At 41.4% G+C, this 17,845-nt stretch overlaps 1 protein-coding gene across 5 annotated transcripts; it reads left to right on the top strand.

Annotated features, from left to right (window-relative positions):
* Positions 1–1,881: 1,881 nt before the first annotated feature.
* On the top strand, positions 1,882–15,449 carry LOC122982665 (zinc finger protein 335-like). 5 transcript variants are annotated; one of them, XM_044352119.1, is made up of 29 exons: positions 2,596–2,678; positions 3,848–3,933; positions 4,351–4,544; positions 4,689–4,965; positions 5,077–5,154; positions 5,429–6,562; positions 6,653–6,835; positions 6,987–7,154; positions 7,264–7,522; positions 7,619–7,796; positions 7,891–8,003; positions 8,114–8,132; positions 8,321–8,437; positions 8,806–8,882; positions 9,098–9,258; positions 9,364–9,584; positions 9,730–9,829; positions 9,911–9,999; positions 10,128–10,396; positions 10,552–10,666; positions 10,756–10,953; positions 11,527–11,669; positions 11,807–11,949; positions 12,912–13,009; positions 13,146–13,232; positions 13,376–13,459; positions 13,544–13,603; positions 13,690–13,795; positions 14,779–15,449. In XM_044352119.1, exons 2-29 carry the CDS (start codon positions 3,897–3,899, stop codon positions 14,898–14,900), a joined length of 4,830 nt encoding a protein of 1,609 aa, XP_044208054.1. In that variant the 5' UTR covers positions 2,596–2,678; positions 3,848–3,896; the 3' UTR covers positions 14,901–15,449. The 5 variants fall into 5 exon arrangements, with proteins under 5 accessions (XP_044208055.1, XP_044208057.1, XP_044208056.1 ...); XM_044352120.1 differs by lacking the exons at positions 2,596–2,678; positions 3,848–3,933 and adding an exon at positions 1,882–2,392; XM_044352122.1 differs by lacking the exon at positions 3,848–3,933 and having other exon boundaries at positions 2,502–2,601.
* The last annotated feature ends 2,396 nt before the right edge of the window (positions 15,450–17,845 follow it).

The following is a 17,845-nucleotide window of genomic DNA, read 5'->3' as shown; positions in this document are numbered from 1 at the left end:
GACATACACAATGACTTTCTGACAGTACTATCAAGCCTGCACCCTCTACCATTCAACATTTGAATCCATGTTCCCACAGCAGCAAAAACATACTATAAGCACCAGCCTATTACTGTACAGATGATCTAAATCTGAAACTGACCTCAGTTTCATGAAACAATGTTTTTTGTTGGTTTGTTTTCTTTTTCAACTTTATTGATTCAAACAACAGTAAGACATTAACAAGTATGAAGAACAAAAAGAGGGAACAACCTGCCAGGGAATTCAGTTATGACATTAAAAAAAATCAAATTTAAAAAAACATTCATGAAGGGATTGTGCAAGAAGCTTTTTACATTAAATAAAAGCAAAATAATAGCAGGAGGAAATAATAAATAAATGGGTACAGATTAATAATTAAGTAACATTAGTCTATAATTTCACGTTTCAAATATTGTTTGGGTCTTTGTTGCTTTTCTATTTTTCAGCTTGACTAGAGAATTGTAATAGAGCATAACATCAATTAGAAATAAGATAAAGTTTGGTTTTCTATTGGTCCACTTCATTTTATGTATATGGAATTTGCCAAAAAATTATAAACAGTTGGATTAAAAAGCCGACATTCTTGTCCATTGAGTTTTCAAAATTAATTAAAATATCACTACCAGTGACGGACTCAGACTGTCTGAGGCGCAGGGATGAAAAAATATAAAGGGCACCTCATACATTCAATGGACCCCATCTGCAGAGAACAATGATGCATGTTTGGTACGAACGCTACATCCTTAACTGAGATTATAGCTGGAGTGCAGGACTTTTGTCTCCCCCCTCTGGCAGTGAGAGTAAAGGGAGATGTTTGGCTGTGATTGCCTGACACAGGCATGCAGCACGCTCTCATGTGCACCCAGAATGACTTGCACTCAGAGGGGGCCGGTAAAAACGGATGTGTTTTGATGATCCACCAACCCAAAAACATATTTTTCTGACAGACCACTGGCCCACCATGATTTGTCCCAGTATGCCCGTACACCACTGGCTGTAACCTACTGCTGCAGCTGTAAAACGGTGGTTAAATTGTTTTGAGCGTGACACAACCCCCGTGAAAAGACTCATTTCATTATCAGAATTTGATCCATTTGGTCCGATAACATTTGAAAAGTCTAGAAGAGCTGCACAATTAACGACCAAATGGCCAGTGCGGGAATGTCGTGCCAGACATGAGATTAAAAACTCTGTGAAAAACAGAGATATTTATCTGGCGGTGATAGGCTTAAATCAGTTTTGTGTGAACTTGTTTAGCAAGGGCTTGAATGTAATGGACATTCATTTATGTATAAAAGTTCCGCACTGCAGGTTTAACATTTTATAGGGTAATTCAGAATATACTCTTCATGCACCATACATTGCACCCTATAGGGCACCTTTAGGACACTGTTTTTTGTTCATTAAAAGGGCACTCATTATGGCATCATGTTTTCTCACACGTGGGGGCACCCTAGAGGGCACTTAATTGTGTTTGGCTTTTTTTTCATTGACAGGGCAACCAATCCTTCACCTCAGTATGTTAGACTTGGGGGCACCCTAAATGGCACTTTTACCTTTTTTATTTTGTTTTCTCACTACAAGGGCAGACACACACAGATCCTCCAGTTCACCCCATTATAACAGCAACTCATAAGGCAGTACATTACATCCTCTTAATTTAAAGGGCATATCATGTTTTCTCGCTTGCGGGGGCACTTTACAGGATACTATCACATTTTGTTCAACTGAAAGGGCACCGATAACAGCACTTAATTTCTGACTGTTACATATAGAGGCCCTCTATAGGGCTTTTCATCCTGATTTATCCATACACTTTTGCATATCATTTAAAAGAAATTGCAATATATATAACGGAAAAATAAGACCACGGAAATCACATGAATAATTAACATTCAGTTTAAACTGTTCCAGACCCTGCTTTACAGGATATATTCTGTGTAAAATGTTAAATAATACCGCTTTCATTTTACTGATAAAATAATATTTGTTTGATATTCTCCATCGGCCTTTTTACAAGGGCTCTAAGTAGCTGCGTATCACTCCGCATCAAAATACGTAATACGCCTTCCTCTAAAAACAATAGTCCACTAAGTGTTTATAAACATCGCATTTAGCGAAATCTGGTGCAACATAAAATGACCAAACATATCATTAAACACAAACTGTTTAAATCATTAAATGTATCAATAATATGCATAACGATCCAGCTTTTAACAAAAAATAATAAATAAGATCCGGTTGCTCGGACAGGAAGCAAAGGAGATACTCATGGCGCCCGACTAGAAAGAAGCAACAATTATCCGTTACTAATTTCTGAGCTGTTTAGCGCCTCTACGTTAAAGGATACCTTTCGACTCGCTAATATACGGTAAGAAAAAATAGCGGTGATTCTAGTGGCGGAGGAGGAAAACATTTTCATTTTCTTCAGGGAGAGCATTTGGGCGGTCTGCGGCAGCTCAGGCCCTCGAGGTCCCCAGTAGAGCTCTCAGAGTGCCTGATTGTAAAAGACGCCTGGCGGAAAATGGCGCCGCGGAGCAGGCAGGATTAAGGGCAGCTAGGCCCCTTAAAACCATTAACGTATGTTGAGCTGGAGGCTGCAACAACACTCGACATGTCGACTTTGTTTGACCGATCGCACTTCTTCGGTCAATAGCGTTAGTCTACTCAACCACGCAAACTAACATCTGTGAATTATAGACATTTAAATGTGTTTTACAGCCTCGTCAAACACCATAGTAACGCTGATTAGCCTGCTAGCAGCAGCTAACGTTAGCACCAGCTGGCATCAAGTTTCTCAATAACTCCAGTGCTGAGCAGGGCTGTTGTTAGTTTGCAAGTAATGTCGGGGGCAAAACGTGAGCTGCGTGTTCCCCCAGAACAGTGACACTGAATTCACACTAATGTTAACGTCCTTGAGAGAAAAACATTTAATGTAGACAGACATGAAAGCCATTGGTTAAAACCTAACAAAACGAGTAGCGTCCAAGTTTTCCTGAAATAAACAGTGTTCTTGAAATGACCACAAATCACTAATCAACATTGTTTTCTGAAATCGGTACGGTTAAATGTATAAAATCCTTTAGAGCAAAAGACCTGCATTTAAAGCCCAACGCTAGACATTTCACGAATGAACTCGCTCAGCGATCAGATGAAGAAAGTTTAAAGTGTCAGCTTCCTAAAACTAAGGTTCAAGTGTACCTTAGTAGATTAACTTTATTACTTTACACTTCTGGACAGTGACGCTGCTCTGCAAGCTTTTTCAAACATTGTGTCCATGTCCTCTCCCTTTTGTATGAAGGAGTTTACACTCCTACAAACCCATTATCCTTACAACATAATCTATATATAAGACTTCATTAGGATACACACTAAATATAAACTGTGTGACCTTGAAAACAGGGAAATCAGAGCTGAAAAACTCAAAAGTGATTTGCCAGTTTGTTGCCCATCTGTCAAGCATTGATGACAGATCAGAATCAGAACCAGGTTTATTGCCAAGTATATTTACACATACAAGGAATTTCTATTGGTGTTGTGGTGCATAACAGTCAAAAATATACATAGTATAAAAAAGAAAGAAATTCACCACAAAACTATGTAAAATATATTCGAAGTGACAAGCTGCTACAGGTTTAAATTTTCTAAATTGAAGATAATGAAATGTACAAAATATTGACCAGGAATGTGCAAATGTTCATAGTGTAAACAGTAAATGCAGTATGTAGTTAACAATAATACAAGTTGTTTTAATGTAACACACTATGTTAGATCAAAGATCACAGATGTGCAATTATTAGATTTTATGTTAATATTACATGTAAAGTCCATGGGTGGGATCGAGTCTGTGTCAGTGGGGATCCCAGGCCTTGTTGATGAGGCCAGCTGCAGACAGGAAGAAACCGATAATAGGCAAGATACAATATTTTCTACACCTCAATAGCCTTAAGAAAAATAATACGACTGTACGTAGCAAGGCTTCTCTCGATTAGTTCTATTAAAAGAACACCAACACCTGTAGGCTGTATACTTTATCACTGTTGCAGTGGTTGGACAAACTGTTTCTGTCTTTCTGTCCAGGGTATCTTTAGGCCATGAAGCTCTTAAATCTTAAGTTATTCCATACTTTGTTGTTTATTTAGCGACAACTTAGCCAGGACTATAAAATATCTTAAATCTTGCAAACAGTCTGACACTGCTGACAAACAGAGATAGCAAGCAAGAACCCTAGGAGAGCAATCTGTGTTAAACTACAGTTATGTTCAAGGCATTGGCACAAAAGTCAGAGTTTATATTGAGTGGCATGTTTCACATTTTTGTTGTGGACAGTTATGGATTCGGAGGAGAATGAGGTGGAGAGCAGCAGTGATGCTGGGCCCGCAGGGATGGAGGAGCCGTCTGAAAGTGGCATGGGTATGGAGTCATCAGAGGCCATGTCTGCAGACAGCAGTGATGCTGCAGCCTCTCATGCACAGGCCCCAGAGTCTGACTGCCATGTGGGACAGAGTTCAGAGGGACTTGTGGTAAGTTTTTTTTTTTAAATGATCATATGTACGGTGCAGGAGAAAATGGAGATATATGGAAAGCAACAAAAACTGATATGGTAATTAGGCTTTTTTCACTAAAAAAAATCTTAATATCACCCTAATGTTCTTTTCCCTGGCAAGGTGTTCATCCCAGAAACCAGCTCCAGTACAGACGTCAGAGTTTCATCAGTCCACCTCCCAGACTCCTCCTCAGTGGCCCAGTCCACCAGCGTGTCCAGCGTCTCCACAGTGACTCAGTCAGTGCTGGTGTCTGAGTCAGCCCAAGTGCTGGTCCACTCCAGTGCTGTGTCTGAAGGAGCCATGATGGTTTCTGACTCAACTGCCTCTACCTCGTCAGACCTGGGGTCTGCCATAGACAAGATCATTGAGTCCACCATTGGCCCTGACATCATGAATGGTATCTCCATTGATACTCCACTCTCTGTTATGTCATAGGTTATAAGTTAAAGTAGCAATAAAGTAAAATGAAGTAGCAGATATCTGATCCTGTTTACTGCTCTTCTATTAGGTTGCATAGCTGTGACCAGTGCAGAAGATGGGGGGGCAGAAACAACCCAGTATCTGATATTACAAGGACCAGATGATGGTAAGTGTGCTATTTTTACTGCTAACACATTAATTCTTTAACCTGTTTCGATACATTATTACATTTAATGAGATTTATGTACATTTACATACAACAGAAACAGTATACTGAATACTCTGGTGTGACATTATTTCATAACAGATAAAAGATTTAAACTATATGTAAACTTGATAGAAATATATACAGCACCAGCTTCATTCTTGTCTCCTTATTTTTACATAAATTGTGTATAATCTATGTGTATAATCCATCTATATGTATTTTTCCACTATAGGTGCTCCTATGGTAGCCCAGATGTCATCTTCAGCCCTGTCCGATCGTATAGCCATAGAAGCTCTTGCTGAGGGCCCCACATCGACGTGTCTAGACCAGGGAGACCTGCAAGGCAACCTGGAGCCTGACCAACCCGACGATCAGCCTGGACACTCGGGTTACCCAGAGGACAGCAGCAGTCAGCCTGACCAGCCGCAGCACTCCCACCCCTCCCAGTACATGGATTGCAGTGCAGATGGCCCAGACCAAACAGGGGAGTCCTCATCTTCGTATGTGGAGTGTTCAGGCGAGGAACCCGACCAGACACGCTCCCAGTCAGGCTTCCCCGACTACAGCGGGGATAACAGTGACCAGGACCTGCCTGGATACGTGGAATGCAGCGGGGCAGATTCAAACCCGATCAGCCGAGGTCACTATGTGGTGGAGTGCAGCGCTGGGTATCTGGAGTGCGCTGTGGACGATGGAGAGCAGCCGCATCATTCACGCAGTTACATTGACAGTAGTGCAGATCACAGGACCCAGACAAGTCGGCAGTATGTGGCCGAGTATGGTGGGGATTGTGTAGCAGCTGCAGACTCTGAGCAACCAGGTTGTTCTCAGTACCAGGCAAGGGACGATGATGAGGATGACGACGAGCAGAACCAGGATCCAGATCAGCCGCAGCATTCCCAACAGCAACCCCAGCACTCCTGTTACATGGAGAGCAGCAATGGCCCAGAGGCTTCTCTCTATGCCGATGACAGCTCCTCATCAGACCACCCTCTGGCAGACACGGCAGGCTCAGGTGGGCTTCCTGAGGCATTGGAGTGCAGCGAGAGCCAGCCTGGGCCCTACATCAGCAGCAGTGGGACATACACCTCCAATCCAGAGCCTGAGTTGGCCCCACAATGCTCACCCAGCCAAGAGGAGCCGCAGGGCTCCCAGGGGCCTCAGGATGAAGCTGGTTTGGTCAGGGAGATGGAGACATCAACAGTGGCAGAAGGCTCTGGAGACCGACCACCAAACCTTGCTGAGTTGGAGGAGATGATGGAAGTAGTGATTGTACAGCAGTTCAAGTGTAAGATGTGTCCATATAAGAGTGCCTCCAAAGACACACTCATTAACCACATGAGAGACAAACACTTCAAACCTGCAGGTGAGTGCCATGGTCGATTGTGCATTGCAGAGATTTATCACTTGGCCTGTTAATTGTCTAACATTTTTCTTCTTGATGTTGGTTGTTCAGGGGATATGCCAAAGAAGCGTAAACGTGGACGGCCTCCTAAAAGTGAGACGCTGGCACGTCGCCAGGCAGAGAGGGAGGAAGCTGAAAAGAAGAAGGCAGCAAAGGTGAAGGCTGCTGAGCCCCAGCAAGCAGAAGAAGAGGAGGACGATATTGTGGATGCTGGTGCTATTGATGATCCTGAAGGTCAGTGTGGTGTTTTCATTGAACCCACAAGTAGTTAATTCATGAACATTCAAACTTTTTTGAGTTACTAAATCAGCTGATCATTTCCTTAGTCACAGGATAAGAATCATGTTCACTCATCCCTGGTGCTGCTCTTATGTTTTATCCCCAGAGGATAGTGACTACAACCCGACAGAAGAGGATTGCAAAGGAAGACCACCAGCCCTTCTGAAAAAACCCACTCCTCCTATCTCCTCCTCCTCCTCTCATGGACGTCCTCGGCGTAAGGTTGGGCGTCCGAGGAAGTACAGCCTTTTGGAAGAAGGCTACAGCAACAAAGGTAAGTTTTCAGTTTTGACAGAGCAAAACAAAAATAAGACTAATAAGCACACGCTACAAACCTTACACTTTAGATTGCTGTTTTCAATCTTCTTCTTTGTTTGTTACAGAAGCAGAGAGTATAGCTAAGAAGCCCAGGGTTAGTGCGGATGCAAGTGCACCTGAAGAGGCAAGCTCCTCTGGGTTAGGAAACGGTCCTGCTATGGTGACTGATGGAGACACAGCAGAGGCAGCAATAAGCCAATCAGACTCTGAGAACAAAGACCCCTCGTCTAATTCACAGCCAGAGGAGGAGTTCTTCCCAAGAAAACGAGGCCGACCCTCCAAACGCTTCCTTCGCAAGAAGTATAAGAAGTATATAAATCGAAAGTAAGTATCAAATTTATTAAATAAAGTTGTGTGACAGATAGTATTACGTAGTTCTCACAACAAGCTCATTGCTTCTTTCTTTTCATCATCTGCCAGTCGGTACTATAAATCCCTCAAACCGCTTCTGAGACCTCACAATTGCTGGATCTGTGGCTCACGCTTCCTCACGCAAGAAGATTTGCGCTTCCATGTAGACTCTCATGAAGGCAATGACCCAGAGCTCTTCAAGTGCCTCCAGTGCAACTATCGCTGCAAGCGCTGGTCATCTCTCAAGGTCAGTTACAATATAAAAGGTCACATCACTCAGGTTAACCTCAGTTTACATGCATGTCTGCACAGTGTCCTAAAACTCTTGTGGGCTGTTTCAGGAACACATGTTCAATCATGAGGGCACTAAGCCTTTCAAGTGTGAAGAGTGTGATTACACAAGTGTCTACAGGAAGGATGTTATTCGCCATTCAGCGGTCCACAGCAAAGAGAAGTAAGTCCCTCAGACAATATACCAACACAATAAGTGATTCCTAATACACAACACGTTTTGCAGGGTTGCAGATATTGTCACTGATTTTTTTTTTCTTTTTGATCCACCAGGAAAAGAAAGATAGAGTTGGTAAGATTTTCAATTTTTCCATAATTTAATTCCAGATAAAAATCTAATTAGCATGCCATAATAATTATAATAATAATTTTATGCACCTAAAATGCTGTAGCATAATTACTCCATTCTGTTTCTGTTTTTGCTCTGTTTTTGGGCCTCTTGATCAGTCAACTATGTGACTTTCTTGCTGATTCCTGCAGGTACCAAAGGTGTCAGAGTTCCCCTGCCCTGTGTGTCACAGAGTTTACCCCATGCAGAAGAGACTGACTCAGCACATGAAGACGCACAGCTCAGAGAAACCACATATGTGTGATAAGGTCAGAAAACAAAGATTTTACATTTCAACAGCATCATTTCAAATATGAGAGAACATTTGAATATTATAGCACATAATATTTAATAACAATTACAACCACTGACCTACCACTGCGTTTGAGAAGTGACAACCAATGGGGAGATGATATAGATTTCCTTTTGAAAGCTCTTTAAAGGTCGACTGTCATAATGATTTTGAGGCACGGTTGTTGTTTATTAAAATAAAGGATGCATGTTGCATGCTTCTTTTATTTCCCCTTCTTTCTTTGAATGCATAATTTGCCAAGAAAAAAACATGTTTTTATGGACTTTTAAATCCACTTTTATGTTCTCACAAAATCTTACTGATGATGCTTTTCTGTCTTTGCAGTGTGGCAAATCCTTCAAGAAGCGGTACACATTCAAAATGCACCTACTCACCCACATCCAGAGTCTTGGAGAAAGCAAGTCAGTATTAAAAACTTTTATTCCACATCTCATTTTGGTGTGCTTTCATGTGGCTATCAGCACAGTATGTATTTTAAAAACATGGATAAAACAGAATAGTCTGGTTAGCGATTTGAGCTACAATATGTGTTAATGAATCAACATTGTTCATTTGGTTTGGTGTTAGTAATGATGACATCATCATAATGAATAACTCTGGGGTGTGTGTGTGCCAGGTTCAAGTGTGAGTTTTGTGATTACACTTGTGACAACAAGAAGCTGCTGCTCAACCATCAGCTGTCCCACACCAACGATCGGCCCTTTAAGTGTGACTACTGTAAATACTCCACTTCTAAAGAGGAATTCCTGGTGTCCCATCTCGCCATCAAACACACAGGTCAGTGTGGCAGGAAGGCTTTCTTATTACATTTTCATGTTCACCTTATTAATGTAATGGTGTATAATATCTATTAACACTGTTATAAATGTGTGTTCTCTACAGGAGAGAAACCTTTCTCCTGTGATATGTGTCACTTCATGACGAAGCACAGGAAGAACCTGCGTCTACACGTGCAGTGTCGCCATCCTGAGGCATTTGAAGAGTGGTCTGTCACTCACCCCGAGGAGCCCATCAGGAGACGACGCAGACCCTTCTTCACCCTGCAGCAGATCGAGGAGCTCAAACAACAAAATGAAAACACGCAGGACTTGCAGAACACCATTGTGAGTGTGTTAAAGGATTATTGCATGTGTTTTAGGAGTCATTTATTTCAGGCCCAGTTTGGATTTAATTTTAACTTGTGTTATATTTTCTGGCATTTAGAAATGATTTAATGATGGAACTGTTTTTTCCACTCTCCTTCGTTAGGTTGCAGTGGATTCTGCGACACTACAAGCCATGCAGGGCATGGAAAATGCCTCAGTGTCCCAGGATGCATTGGGAAACACTACCATCATCTACGAACAAGGTCAGTGACAATTCCAGAAGAGACATTTTTAATATTTTTGGTATGATCTGTCAACTGAAGTTTCCTCCATGTGCTCCTCAGCTGAATCTGGTGATCTATCCGCCCAGAATGCCCTGGACCTGCTGCTCAATATGAGCAATGCTCGGGAATTGGTTGGAAACTCTTTACAGGTTTGTGCTATTGCTCACCGTAAAATTTCACTGTACATAAAAAGCAGCTAGAGATGACATGTATATGTTAAGTGTGCTGTCATTGTGGAAACAAATTGGTATATAAGTAGCTCATTTCTGCTCCTCAGGTTGCAGTGCTGAAATCAGGTGGAAGTGCTGAAGTCAAAGCTCTGGAAAACGGTACATGGAGTGCAGTGACCGCAGCACCAGGCCAGGCCCAAAAGGTCGTGACCTTTCATGTGTCTGAGAATGGAGAGACGGTGTTACAAGAGGCCTATGAGGCAGCCACCTCTGAAACGGGAGAGCTCACCCAGATCGCCATTGAAACCTACGAGGGTGAAGGGGAATTCAGTGTGGTGGAGCAGGCCGCTGAAGAGATCCATAGTCCTGTATACAGGTAGCACGCACTTAAATTTTCTCAAATTAGGCGTATATCACACTGGGAAACAGTCACATGACTACTTCAGTTAGAATGAGATTGAATGTAGGATTTTTTATGGCCTTTATGATGTCTCAACAGTATCTAATGTTATAAAACATCTGTTTCTGCAGTAATGATGAGAGCAGTCCTTCTCAGGCTGTAGAAGTCTCCGGATCAGAGAACCTGAAAAGTGACAAGTACTATCTTACTTCAGCACTGCCTGATGGGGTTTTGCAGCAGGTGGAGGTAACTTTGAGAGATTTGTTGTTGGCATGTGAAGATCTGTCCACACTGAGTGTCCCTCTTCTCTGACAGTGTTGTTTATTTTCCATCAGCTGAGCAGTGAAGCTCCAGCTTCTCCCTCTGCAGTGAGCTCTCCCAGTCTCAGCACCAAGAGGTTCTCCTGCCGAATATGCATGGAGTCTTTCCACGGACGCTCTGACATGGAGAACCACAAGAGGGCGCACTTGGATCCCAACACCTTCAAGTGTCCCGATTGTGACTTCACCTCCACCTCCTGGCCCGAGGTCAAGGTGAGTCTCTCTTCAGCTGTGTACTCAACAGTGTTTGTAGATAATTGTTCTTAACCTGATGCGCCAGATGGTCTAAGAACCATCGAAGAAGTCATCTTTAGAAGCTGTTTGGAAAAGGGTGGGCACTTTCAAAAAAAGTACTTGGCAGGTGATTGGATGCACCATCTGTCTATCAGGGGCTATCACTTCTTGCTTTTGTCACACCTAAACTACACCTGTAGCTGCCAGTAGTTCTAGGGCGCTGATTGGTCTGAACCACTGGTGGTTCAGCCACAAGCGCAGAACTTGAAGCCTGACAAGATGCCTGATCGTGTGATTGCGTGATCTCACAAATCCAGTTGCCTTGCAAGGCAAAAATATTCTACAAACACTGTAGTTCTGTAGTTATAGGTTCCTATAAATGAAAGGTTTCCTGCAGGGGGCAGTAATGACATGCATATTTAACAGCCCACAAATAACACTTAAAGATGCTGTTTTACATACGTAATTTTAGTGGCATTTTTATGTATTTCTAAGTCCATTTCTATTCGAGGTCTTCCTTCTGACCCTGATTGGTATCCTGTATTGTTTTAGGCTCACATGGGGCTACATTCCTACCTGCGCCCTCACAAGTGTCCCAACTGCAGCTTTGCCTCCAAGAACAAGAAAGACCTGCGTCGACACATGATGACCCACACTAATGAAAAGCCCTTTTCTTGCAAACTTTGTGGACAAAGGTCAGAAAAAGTATTTGAATCACACAAAACTTGTCATTACTTATAACTAAGCACCTTTATGCAATATATATGTGTGCATTGGGCCACAAAGCGGTATTGAATTACCAGTGTTGATGGTTTTCTGTCCAATATCTCAGGTTTAATCGTAACGGCCATCTGAAGTTCCACATGGAGCGTCTCCACAATCAGGATCACCCCACTCGCAAGAGCCGTACTGCTTCCACGCCCCAGCAGACCATCATAGTCAACAGTGATGAGGAAGCTCTGGCTACACTACAGTGTAAGGAACACAACATAACACACACACAAGACTCTGAGCTGAGTTTGTGCTGAAAAAATGAAGATTAATGGGTCAAAACATGTTTAAGGTTAGGGCTGGGCGATATGACCAAAATCTCATATCCTGATATATAGCACACTTTAATTAATGAATAAACAGTTGGTCCGTGCCCTCCGTCTCCCCCCGTCGGCATAAAGCCGCCTCCATGTGTGCTTTTACAGCATGCAGGTGTTTTGGATTCAGAGGCGTGACAGAGATCAGACATATCAGAGCTGTAAACTCTGCCATGAGGGAGAAAAAGACGAGAGAAAAAGAGAGAGAGAGCAGCTGTGGTCAAGTGAGCTAGAGAGTGAATGAAGGGAGGGAGCGCTGGTAGTGAGAAAGCCGGTGAATCAGATCAATAAAACGTTTTCTGATTGTTTCACAGCGGTTACGTTCTAAAGCACAAACACGTCCACACCCCCACACACCTCCGTTTAACCCTGCGGCTGAGCTAAGGGGCTACAGAGAGCGGAGGAGAGTAGCGTGACCATAAATGACAGCAAAACGCAGCAGAGACTCTCACACACTTAGCTTAAATTAAAAGAGTGCACATAAATTTGGTAAATAACACAAATAAAGACAGTCTCTACCGTGTTTAGCTTTCATTTATGGTCGCCGTCTCGCTGCCTCTCTGCTCTTTCTCAGCCCCGCAGCAGTGACGACAACTAAACTCGTAATGTTACTGTAAGTGCAATAAAAGATTTGCGAGTAAAAAGCCAAGAAGAATAACTTCAATGTAATCTGTGTAAAGGATGGACAGACTCCAAAATATGAAACGATAGACATTTTTCTCTCGTCACACGATATATATCGTCATATCTCACAGCCCTATTTTAGGTGATGAACAGATGCCAAATTAAGTGTAAAGCTAAGTCAGAAAATGATCTAAAACTTTGTGTGTGTCTGTGTGTGTGTAACAGCCCTGCAGGCACATCAGACAGTCATCACTCCAGAGCGGTTGCAGGCCCTGGGACAGGAGCACATCATAGTAGCACAAGAACAAGCACTATCAGACCAGGTACGAGCCCTCATGCTATATTAGACAACACTTCTACAAGAACATTTATGATTTCTCATCAGTTGTTTTTACATACAGTTTGTTGCCGCTGTGCGTTACATAACTACATTAATGCATTAATTTGTACATCCGTCAGGAGGAGGGAACATACATCCAGCAGATAACCACCATAGATGGACAGACGGTTCAGCACCTGATGACAGGAGACAATCAGGTGACCGAGGTATGAGCCATTTTGTAGATTTTACCACTTTGCTTTTTCATGTACATGGTGAAAATAGAATATCAGAGATAAAAATAAACACGCAGTCAGCTTCTTCTTTCTCAGCTGTCATCTCAAACCACTTGTCACATGTCCTGTTTCAGGTCCAGTATATCATCTCACAGGACGGAGTGCAGCACTTAATCCCTCAGGAGTATGTGGTCGTAGCTGATGGCAACCACATACAGGTAAGTGTATCTCCTCATAAGAATAACTGATGGATACATGCAGGATTTGAAGGTGATAATGTAATTATTCTAACTGTTTGTCAGATGCCAGATGGACAAATCATCCAGTATGAGCATGAAGGGGCCTTTTTGCAGGAGCAGCAGGTGAGGCAGATAACCTAAAACACTCAACAGTTAGAGAATGGGCTGGTTTTGAAAAAGCTCATTGCTTTTGTTATTTTTGTGTTTAGATTGCTGTAAGCCATGACGGTCAGATCCAGTACCTGCCTGTCAGCTCGGAGCAACAGATAGTGAATCCTGAAGATCTGGAGGCTGCTGCACACTCTGCTGTCACAGGTTGGCTCTTTTACGATTGCACTTCACTAGTTTTATTTGCAATTCTCAGCTACACTGTTATTTATAATCTATTTGCCAAAGTCACCATTCACCAAAGACCATTCTTGTGATTTTGCACAAGCATTTTCTAAGGTGTACCACAAGTTTTTTTAATACAGTAATAAACAACCTTTTAGCTGTTAGTTTCCTTTCACTTTACTATGAAAATCTATCATATGAAAATAAGCTTGTTCAGATTTTATAAATTGAACAAATGTATCATTTAGTTTTTGTCAAACTTGCATCAATATAGCATGCTAACACAGTTGAGAAAATGATCCTTGGTGGTGTGTTTCAGAATGCTCCCGAGTGTAAATTTTAGAGTCGCCTTCCAAAAAGTATTTCTTTTCATTTCAGAATCAGTTTAATTGGCTAAATACGTTTACACATACAAGGAATTTGACTCTGGTTTCTAGTACTCACAGATTACAATGTTCAGGAAGATACACATGAACATACAACAAGGGCTGAACAAAGATAATTAAATGTGAACATGTCACTGTTATGTACAATTAAGTAGGTACAGAAATAGATATATACATATAGATACAACAAATGGACAACAAATAATGTTTATGTACAGGTAAAACTGAAGTTATTTTGATGTAAATTTGAATTAAAAGGTTCCTGTTTGGCAGCTGACTCTGAAAAGGCTGATGCACCATCAAGGAGACAAGAACAGTTTAGATGCAGGCTGATTTTCACACTTAAACAAAGAGAAAGGAAATAATAAAATTAATAGGAAATTAATCTAAACCTTTATGTGGTGGGTATACCCCATTTACAGATAACGGGCTGTCATGGACAACAACAGATATGATCCTTTAAGCAACCAGCTCATGATCTTATCCATAACATTAACTTTAAAATTACCATTATGAAAAACTAATAGTAGCTACAGCAACTTGACAGCAAATCAAAATGGATGATCTTTGTTCTTGTAGCAGTAGCAGATGCAGCGATGGCGCAGACCCAGACAGTCTACACTGAAGCTACACCTGAACAGCTGGAGCAGCTGCAGCAGCAGGGCATCCACTATGATGTCATTACCTTCACCGATGAATAGATGGCTTTTCAAAGCCACCGGGGTACAAACCTGCACAAAGCAGGACCAACAAAAACCACTATGAGCTGACGAGCATCTTATTTAAGCATTCAAGATCAACAGTCTTTTTAAAATTCAGATTATTGCACCCATTGCTTCTAACTTCAATCATAGGGGCTGTGCATCAACGAGTTAATTTAAGCAAGGTGGGTCTGTTCTGTACTTATTGAAACTGATTCGTGTTTTACGTGCCTCAACTGCTTTGATTTGCAAGACAATGTTATCAAAGAAAATGAATTGGCTCATATCATGTTTTAGAGAATATACAGAGCGTCCACATGAACATTTTAGTGGCTGAATGGAGTGAAATGAAAAGGGAGTGTTTATTTTTGATCTGTAATAAGATATGTTAATTGTTAGAATGCCACAACATTGTGTTTACTGAATATTAATATGTACATACCTTTTGCATTTGTCTTCTGTTCCATGATGGAAGATACGTTTTGATTTGGTGAATATGAAGTGTTTAATAAGCTGAAAGCTGACACCAAATAAATCACTTTGTCTATACTTTGTGTACATTCTCTGATGTGTCCAGAAATATTTTTATTTCTATGAATTTACACTGATGGATGTCACTCTAAACAGTATCAATGTGCTTTAAAATTTAAAGCAAATTAAAAAAAACCAAAGCTATTATAATACAATATGGTTGTTTGGAGACCTAATTTGTGGTGTTAAATTGCATTATAAATTAATGTGTATACAACTACACCACAAACTGCAAACTTAAAAATGGCCATAGAGTTGAAATATTATTAATATAATGATAATACTGTATCTACAGCAGGGTCATTGGCGTAAGTTGGAATACATTGTATAAGCTTCTCTGTCACTGTTCTCAGCGCCTGCATGTCTGCATTACTTGCACATGAAATGTCAAAGGAACTAAAAAAAGATGTTGAAAAGGAAATTGTGTATCTGAAGTGTGCCGCAACAATCCTCAAAAGGCCGGCAGCCTCGTGAGGAACACGCCTGTCTGCGCCTCCAGCTGATGTACTGACAACTTCCTCCTTTGCTCAGCAAGGAGGGGCCTTAAAAACCTTTAAAAAAAATTCAAAACCATCAAAAAGTGCTGAGCCTCAGCGGTTATTACACTGACTGAAGATGAAGTTTTCCCTTGTCTTTCTTCTTTTATTAGGTAGGGTGAAAAAAATTGTGCCAAATTTAATGATTTTCATTTTCCAGTGCCTGTGTTGACATGTTGATGAGTAATGTTTATGTTTCAGATATCCCTCATTTAAAAGGGCAGCAGAGGATTGAGGAGTTTGAACACATTTTGCTGAGACTCGCCTTTCCTTCAGTTTACAATAGTTACAGCAAGTCCTGCTGTAAACTCTATCCAGGAGGATGTTACGAGCTGCTGGACAGTACAGGGTACACCTGTGATTTACTGAGAGGAAGAGTGACGAAAACTGAGAGAGACGGCTGGATTGAATTCAAAATATCAAATGTGCAGATTGTGGATGGAGGCTACTACAGATGTATTGTGCTGGGAGCTCAAAACCACATCTACAAAGACTACTATGTTGAGGTGTTTGGTAAGCAGTCATGATTTTCATCAATGTGACATTTATTATGCAATAGTACAGGATGCTTGAGCAAAACTTTGTAAGATGATCATGTTTACTTGCAACACTATATTTCATTGTAGTTTTTTTCTTAGTGTGTAAAGGAACAATTCAACTTTAATTCTAGCTGTAAATTTAGGAAGCATATTTGACATTCTTGCATTTTGCAGAAGCTTCAGGTCACCACAGAGAAGCTTCAAGTCACCACAGTGAGTCTCAGCTTCCACTGACAACAACAATCAAAGCCCCCATCACATCCATAACAGTCCCAGACTCCACTGGACCTTCTCTGGCACAGGACCACAGTGACAGTCCCAGGTATTCAATCGTTCTGTAGGTCCCTGGTCTAATAGTGCTTTCTGATGAGAAAAATAATGGTTCATCTGAACTCTGCGTCTCGTTTTCAGCATTACTTGGAGCTTTGGCCTTCCACTAGCTGCCATTGTGTCCATCACAGTGATGATTTTCATCACTTCAGTGATTGGTGTCATTTGCTGCAGAGTGCAGGCAAAACGTAAACAATTGGGTAAGTAGATTCCTTTAGATGATGATCACAAAGATCTGAGTGTCCACCAATCATTTATTCATTTCTTCTGGAGTTTTGAGAATGGCTAAACAGAACCAATGCCATATTGTTTTTCTTTGTAGACAAATATGGAGAAACTCTGTGTGAGTCACTGAAACAGGAGGCCCTGGTAGGTGCTAAACTGGGAACATGTAGCCTCTGTGACTCACTGTCACTTGTTTTTAAAAGCATGTTGAATGGGAGACATGTTTATGCTTCAAACTTCCTCTACAAGACTGTTTCATGATAAAGTTTGTCTCCCCCAGGAAGCGAGTGGTGTACTCTACACAACAGTGGACTTCACAGCTCAGCAGAATCCTTCAGACCTGTATGCAAATCTGAGGATGTACAAAACACAAGCAGGAGCTGCCGACTCGGCCTGGAGCGCAGAGGATGCTGGGATGGTGGAGTACTCCACACTGGCAATCCACCAATGAAAGTGTAATTAGTTTCTGAATTTAATTTAGAACCCATTTCATCCTTTTAAAGGGAACTCCATTGATTTTACACATGAAAGTCAGTTTACTATTTTTGGAGCCTGACTCATACTAGAGACTGAATATTAGAATATATTGTTCACTGCTGCTTTGATTTGAACTATTATTTAGTCTCTTGTTCGTGCCCACACTTTATGGACATGTAATGTAAAATCTCTGATGAACCCCTTTAAGTGTATATAACATGTTGTTTGTGAAAATGATTAATGAAATAAAAAATTAAATAAATGAACTCTTTCATGCTAATTATAACATTTGTGTTGGTTTTCGTTT

This window comes from Thunnus albacares, chromosome 5, assembly GCF_914725855.1.
Source record: "Thunnus albacares chromosome 5, fThuAlb1.1, whole genome shotgun sequence".
Classification (NCBI taxonomy): domain Eukaryota; kingdom Metazoa; phylum Chordata; class Actinopteri; order Scombriformes; family Scombridae; genus Thunnus; species Thunnus albacares.
The sequence above is the reverse complement of the archived record's forward strand: the minus strand, read 5'-3'. Positions and strand labels throughout refer to the sequence as shown.